The sequence below is a fragment of the Macaca nemestrina genome, chromosome 4, assembly GCF_043159975.1.
Source record: "Macaca nemestrina isolate mMacNem1 chromosome 4, mMacNem.hap1, whole genome shotgun sequence".
NCBI lineage: Eukaryota > Metazoa > Chordata > Mammalia > Primates > Cercopithecidae > Macaca > Macaca nemestrina.
In genome coordinates, this window is record NC_092128.1 from 175461698 (window position 1) to 175468867 (window position 7170).

General features: G+C 47.5%; 1 protein-coding gene across 4 annotated transcripts in view; it reads right to left on the reverse strand.

The window, feature by feature from the left end:
• The window catches only part of LOC105472723 (URB1 ribosome biogenesis homolog), a 79979-nt gene that overhangs the window by 44481 nt on the left and 28328 nt on the right, over positions 1 to 7170 (reverse strand). For all 4 annotated transcript variants that reach the window (XR_011622793.1, XM_071095612.1, XM_071095611.1 and 1 more), the window contains 5 exons: positions 6952 to 7125; positions 5686 to 5815; positions 4830 to 4946; positions 3606 to 3718; positions 1279 to 1398 (listed from right to left, as the gene is read on the reverse strand). Coding sequence is in view for 3 of the 4 variants with exons in the window: in XM_071095612.1 (XP_070951713.1) it covers positions 1279 to 1398; positions 3606 to 3718; positions 4830 to 4946; positions 5686 to 5815; positions 6952 to 7125 (654 nt within the window). In the remaining variant the exon portion in view is untranslated. The remainder of the gene's footprint in view (positions 1 to 1278; positions 1399 to 3605; positions 3719 to 4829; positions 4947 to 5685; positions 5816 to 6951; positions 7126 to 7170) is intronic.

Genomic DNA, 7170 nt, shown 5'->3' on the forward strand with positions numbered 1-7170 from the left:
GCTACTCAGGAGGCTGAGGTGGGAGGATCACTTGAGCCCGGAAGGTCAAGATGGCAGTGAACTGTGATTGTACCAGTGCACTGCAGCCTGGGAGACAGAGCAACAGCCTGTCTCAAACAAACAAAAAAGACAATATGATCCCTTCTCTCATGGCTGCTTATCCTTTATCCTCATTTCCTAAATAAAAAGAAGTGAAAAAATTTGGCTGCTACTTAGGAGCCAGAGGCCTCTGGATTTTCACAAAGACCCAGGTAAATGTGTAAAACTTGACCCCTCACAGCAACTCAACCCTCAGCCTGTATGAAATTCTCCAACATCACGAGCCAGTCACATCATATCACTTCAACGTGGACCTCAAGACTCAGACCTCAAGACTCACTATTTCCAACAGAAGAGAAGCTGATATGAGGCAGGACTTGAATGTGCAGAAGTGATGAAATGATTTCCCCAAATGATCTGACAGCGGAAACTCAGGGTCTAAGAGGACTTACGGCACAGAGCCCTGCAACAGCATGCACCGAAGGAAAGCCTGACTGTGCCAATTTCATCTATTTGCAGTCAGTGATCATGAAATCTAGCGGGGGTCAGGTTCACAGCTGCACTACCTGGAAGGAAATGGCAGCCTATGGAGGTCAAAACTTAGCCTGCCACATTCTTTCAGCGGCTCAAGAGAGAAGGCTGTAAGTGCAGCAAGGTTATCAGCACTTCAAATACAAGTGGAAGGTCAAACCTCTGTACCCTAAACATAGTGCATCCCCCAAGCTGTTTGCTGCAGAGCAGAAACGAGGACTAGATGTCCTACTGCCATCATAAGACCTGACACAGCTCTGGAAACATGAGTATCAAGGACAAAAAAAGAGAAGGAAATAAATTCCTGTTATTTTCCACTGCCTTTGATGACCCATGTGCTGTGGGTGATGGATTTGGGCAAAAAGGCTGAAAGCCCTGGAGAAGGCCGGAGCCTGAGAAGGAGGAAAGAGGCACTGCCTAATCAACACCAAGAAGCCAAAATGTAGTATTTAGTGAGCCTACAACAAGCTAGAAATGACCTACCTAAAAAAAAAAAAAAAAAAAAAAAAGTCTCTCCAATGTACCAGGCTGCCTCTGAGAAATGTAGCTAAGTGTAAGACACAATAAATTTAACTGCCATAAAACCTTCTATTTTAAAACTAAAAACAATCCCAATACGTCCTGAATTCAACAACTGTTAAACACTTACCATAAGGAAGATCTATACAAAATGCTTTTCAGAGTCAGAAACTGGTAGAAAATGCTCACCTTCATGATCAGAAGTTTAGTCGATGACTTCAGTTGTAAATGACTACTGGTCACAAACATTTTCATTAGTAAGTAAAATACCGATCGTTCACCTCCAATAATTTCTGCATCTGGGCCTTCCTAGAGTTTAAACAATATTATGTATTTTTAATATATATAATTACATATATAATTTTAATATATAGTATATATTAGACACATACCACAGGGCCAGGCGTGGTGGCTCACACTTGTAATCTCAGCACTCTGGGAGGCCAAAGCAGGCAGATCACCTGAGGTCAGGAGTTTGAGACCAGCCTGGCCAACATGGCGAAACCCTGTCTCTACTAAAAATACAAAAATTAGCCAGGCATGGTGGCACACGCCTGTAGTTCCAGCTACTTGGGAGGCTGAAGCATAAGAATCACCTGAACCCAGGAGGCAGACGTTGCAATGAGTCCAGATGACGCCACTGCACTCCAGCCTGGGCAACAGAGTGAGACTTCATCTCCAAAAACAAAAAACAAAACAAAACATAACAGGAGCCATCACTTGCTGAACGCACAGTATGCTGCCAGGTCCTTACCTCATCTCATTTTAACCACAATTTGGCAGGAAGAGTAGCAAGAGTAAGCACAGGTAGCCGTGTTCCTGTGCTGGAGTCATCCTAGGGACCCAGCTTACACTGACTCGCTGAATTCTCCCAATACCCCTGTGAGGTGGGTACAGCTGCTACCCTATTTTACATGTGGAAACTGAGGCACTGAGAAGGCACCTGGCTGTTCACTGGAAACCAAGGCAGATGCTGTGCTGTCTGGTGGATGGTGAGCAGGAGGGACCCCAGGGCTGAGTCCGTCAAAACATGTCCTTGTTACTTTCATCAGGATGCCGGTGCTGGCAGAATGGATTGCTTATGCATAATTTAACCTCCTCAAAAGGCTTTTGGGCTTTGAACACATGTCTTCAACAAGTACATGGAGCTCCAGATCCCCAATCCAAACTCTGTTGAGCCCGTGTGTCTCACTGCAGCCCTTGGCAATGAGGACAACCCTGAATATGGTGAAGTGCTGGTTAGCTTAGGCAAAGCCAGCAGATGTATCTTATAAGCATAAGGTGGGGCACAGGATATAAATTCATACCGGTTCTTTCAAATTATGAGGCCTCTGTTCACTTTCCAACTAAATTATCAAGATCCCATGAGCCCAGTTGAGCTGGAGTAAAAACCAACCAGCAATGCCGGAGCCTGTCACCTCCCTAGGATTGGTGACAATGACCTCACATCTCAGTGGAATGGTGGCAATCAGCGATGCCCGAGCCTGTCACCACCCTAGGATTGGTGGCAATGACCTCACATCTCAGTGGAATGGTGGCAAGCAGGGCTCTGGGCAGCACCGCCTGGGTCCCATCCTGGACCCACCACTCATGGACGGGACCCTGAAGAAGGTTCTGACACTCTGTGCCCAGTTGCCTTGTCTTTAAGTAGCGTGAACCGAGCAGCCACATGAAGCACCCGTATCCTGCCCAGCACGCAAGTAAGTTCTCAGGAAGAATGATCCTCAGCTACGACGCCGGAAAGCCTCAGTATGGGGACTCAAGAGAGAGATACATGGTCCCAGAGGCACAGCATTCTTAAGTCTTCCTGGATATGTCGCATGTAAAAATGCCAACATACATTTCCATACTATTGGTTCCATGTAAAATCTAAGTCACTAAAAAATAAATCAGCTCAGATTATGAGAAACACTTAGACAATGCTTAATTTTGCTCGATCATGTTCCCTCCTCCTCTTTGCATAGAAATGATGCAGCATCCTGGGCTTAAGCCCAGGGTAAAATTCTGTGGCATCCTGAGTTTCCCTTTATGATTTAACATTATGTTCTCCAAAAAGTTCTGGAAGATATTCTATTAACGACCTAGAAAAAAATGCTGGCAATGTCTACTGATTCTTCCACCAGCCTCAATCCTCTTCTGACTTGGTATCTATTCTCATCTCGTCTTTAATTCTCCCAGGATGAGGGTAAAGCAAAAGGAATGTATTTTATTTTGTTTATTATTTTAAAATGGGAAAAATGTAAAACAGTTGAGATAAACAAGAAACTCCCTGGACCCAGCAACAATGTATTTGCAGCAAGGACATGTTAAGCACCCTATTTTACAAAAGCAAGCAGGTTCCCAGGCCTTCTGGTTCATGAATCAGGACCTCTGCTGTGGGTCTCTCTAAAATGAGAACGCTTAACCTCTTTCGTCTTGCCCCGTCAGGTTCTGAGCCAGTTAGCAATTCATCAGGCCAAGCAGCCACCTGGCCCAGGGTTAGCTTAGGGCAGAAGACTGGGAGCTCTGCTTCCTACCTGTGCCTTTAACCACAGAAACTTGCTGGCCGGCAGCTCCAGGGCCACCTTCAGCATGTGGTGCTGCAGAATGGGAGGCACCTCCTCTCGAAGGCCCTGCTCGGAGATGATGCCTATGGGTGAAAAAGAGGCAGGCTGAAAAAAGTCACGTGGACGTGGGTCCCCAGCAATTGCTGCCCTGGCCAGAAGGTCAAGGAACTCAACATGGAGAAAGAAAAAGAGTGGATGCAAGGTTCTGTTTCTCTGTCCTGTGCTCACTCTCACGCGGCACATCTCGCCTGATGTCTCCCCACGCCCTGGTCTGTACAAATCTTTCAACAGAAAGTCCAAATCCCACTTGCCTGAAGAAGCCACACAGTCCGCACTGACCCCGAACAGCTGGAATCACTGCACCCACCACGTACCCTCCAGGGGTGGGCTCTCGCTAACGTTCTCCCTGGCTCCCCAGACAGCAAGCATTTTGTGGACAAAGACTGCAGCCACCTGCGCCTGAGACTGGGTCCTCATCCTCTAGCCGGCTCTCTGGGTTTCTCCTTTGCTACTAAATACTAAATGGCCACATTCTAGTAAATTTCACATTTCCACAGCAAAGAGAACCGGTCACCTTCAAATGATTAAAAAGTGAATTGCAGCTTTTGAAAAGGAGTATTTCATAGCTTATATAAATTCCAAGAACGGTATTTTTGCAAGTCTTCTCCCACAGGCCCAATTATAAAGTGTATCAGACAAACTTTACCATCCAGGAAACATGACCAGACAAGCATTATGTTACTTTTAAAAGTATGAAACTGACTCAGTGGGGGAAAAGATGAGGTAACTATGTCAAAAGTGTCTCTGCATGAACAGGACGTCCCTTCTGCAGGATCCTTGTTTCTGCTATACCCTCTGCACCCCCACTCCCTTGAAAAGTGACGTTAGAGTTAATGTCACATGCTCGGATTTGTGGGCCATTCATGCCGGTTGCTCAGCACTCGGAAGCTGGCTGGCTTCTTCCATTGTTCTCACTGCTACCAAGTGTTCATCTGATATTTACTTATGGAAGACAAGCTATTTAAAAAATACTGATGCAAGTACAATTTCTCAGGCTGACGGAGGAGCATGCAGTCAACTGTCCACCAGCCTTCCCGATTCTTGGCTCCAGGGCTCTGCTCTGGTTTACTGGCACTTCCTCCACCTGCACTGGCAGGAACAGTGGCGGCTTGTCTGCAAGCCCTTGAAACCCACCTTTCAGGAGTTTGCTGAAGTCAAAGTTGTACTGCGTGACCACGTGGGGGACCACCTTCTGATAGAGGCATATGACCTGGAGCAGAACAGCTTTCAAAAGAATGGTTTCCGCATCATCTGCACACACAGACACACACATACACACACAAAGAAAAAGAAAAAGAAAGAAAGAAACAGTTTGAATTAGGAAACATATTGGTTCTTTGTCCTTGAGCAGCTGAACCAGGTGTGGCACCACATTGCAGCCAACTGCATGCTGTACACTGAGGCTGCAGACAGATTGCTCAGTACCTGGGTCTAAGGAGTCAACGTGGTAAAAACGTTAAAACTGTTCAGGGGATCTGGGTTAAAACCTCATTTCACTGCTGTGACCTTGGACAGGTTCTGGTCACTCTGTCTCCCTGTGCTTTCATGTCTTCATCTGAGCAACAGGGACACACAGCAGAGCCTACCCCTGCAGGGCTGCCGTCAGGATGAAATACGACACAGACATAAGACAAAGCTCAATGCCTGACCAACGACAAGGCTCTGAGTTCTATCTGCAGAGCGAGAGACAGCACCCCGGTATTGCCGTCCCTGGAGAGGCCAGAGCACATGGCACCCAACACTCAAGTCTTCAGAGACACACAGTACTTGTATAAAGATGGGCACATGTCTAACAGATACTAAAATTCAATCTATGATTCCTTTCCAATTCTTCTCCCTAAGCAAAAAAAGATAGAGACACATTCACAGCCAGAGGTGCCTTGAAACAAGCACTGCTCCAGGACTCTCTGGATAGGAGCTATCCTAGGCTGCCAGTGTCAGCTCCGTCCCATGCAAAAGGCAGAGTGCCCCCTCACCCCTGAGCCCTTACCGCACTGGCGAGCCTCGCAGGCAGCTGGGGGCCCATCGCTCCCTTTCTTCCCTTTCTTGTCATCTGGTTTGGTCTCTTGCTTTTTAAGTGACTGCCAGACCCACACGATAGTGTTCAGGTCTGGCAAAATCTAAAAGGGAAAAAGAGGTAAAATATTAGTTGTATTCAACCACGAAGGGAGACAAATGAACTGAACATACCAACAAGATGCAAAAATCAGGGAGTGGGGTGCGAGCCTACAGGACTGTGTGTAAGAAGGAGACGGACGAGTGGTGAGAAAACAGGCCCATATCCACCATAAGCTCTGCTCTGCAGTGTAATTTTTTCTTTCTTTCTTTCTTTTTTTTTTTGAGATGGAGTCTCACTCTGTCACCCTGGCTGGAGTTCAGTGGGGTGACCTCAGCTCACTGCAACCTCCACCTCCCAGGTTCAAGTCATTCTCGTGCCTCAGCCACCTGAGTAGCTGGAACTACAGGCACCCGTCATCACGTCCAGCTAATTTTTTGTATTTTTAGTAGAAGCAGGGTTTCACCAGATGGCCAGGCTGGTCCTCGAACTCCTGACCTCAGGTGATCGAGGCCTCCCAAATGCTGCGATTACAGGTGTGAGCCACTGCGCCCGACCATGTTCTGCAGTATAATTTCTAGAACTATACACAGCAAAGATTTGGTGAACAGGCAAGTGCTGATCATTAAAACAAACCCCTTAAGCCTCATTCACCTGAGCAAAAGACACGGGGAACAAAGAAAGACTTTCTCAGGAGCAGCTCAGGGAAAGCTGCCCTGTGCGACCGGGGCTCTCAGAGCAGCCAGCCAATTTACAGAAGCTTGGCCTTCAGCCACAGGAAGCAAGCGGGGCTTCCTGAGCCACTGCATCCCTTCTCGCTGGGCCACAGTGTGGTGTGTGTGTGCCTGCAGCCACGGGTGAGGGGTAAGGACACAACCTACCCCTCAACATCACACGGCTCCTGATTGAACATGAGGTCCCCACCAGAGCCAGAACTCCTGCGAGAGAACACGTGTATCGTCTAAATTCTTACTCTGCACAAGACTTCTGGATCATGCTCTGTGACATCACTGCCTATAATCACAAGTGGCAGGTCTTCTCAGCTGACCCTCAGCACCCATGCTACCACACTGCCCGCTGGCCCATCCAACTCTGCGGTTCCAAGGACACATCACTTGGCTTCCGCCCTTGAGCTCCCAGAACGGCCTTTTCCACCTGGTGAGGTCTGGAAGGAAAGCCCAAACCCGGATTGGAGCCTACCTTGCTCAGGGCTTCTCTGAAGAGCTGCACGAATTCTTCCATCATCACAGCTGTGTACACGCCTGATTCCTGCCACACCTCTTTATTCAGGCAGTGGTCAACAGTTTTTAATGCCCTCTTCAAAACGACAGAAATAAGGGATAAGGCCGTGTGCCTCACTGAGGTGCTGTCCAACTGGGAAGAAAAAGAGTTAAATGCACAAATGTCTCTAGGATACAC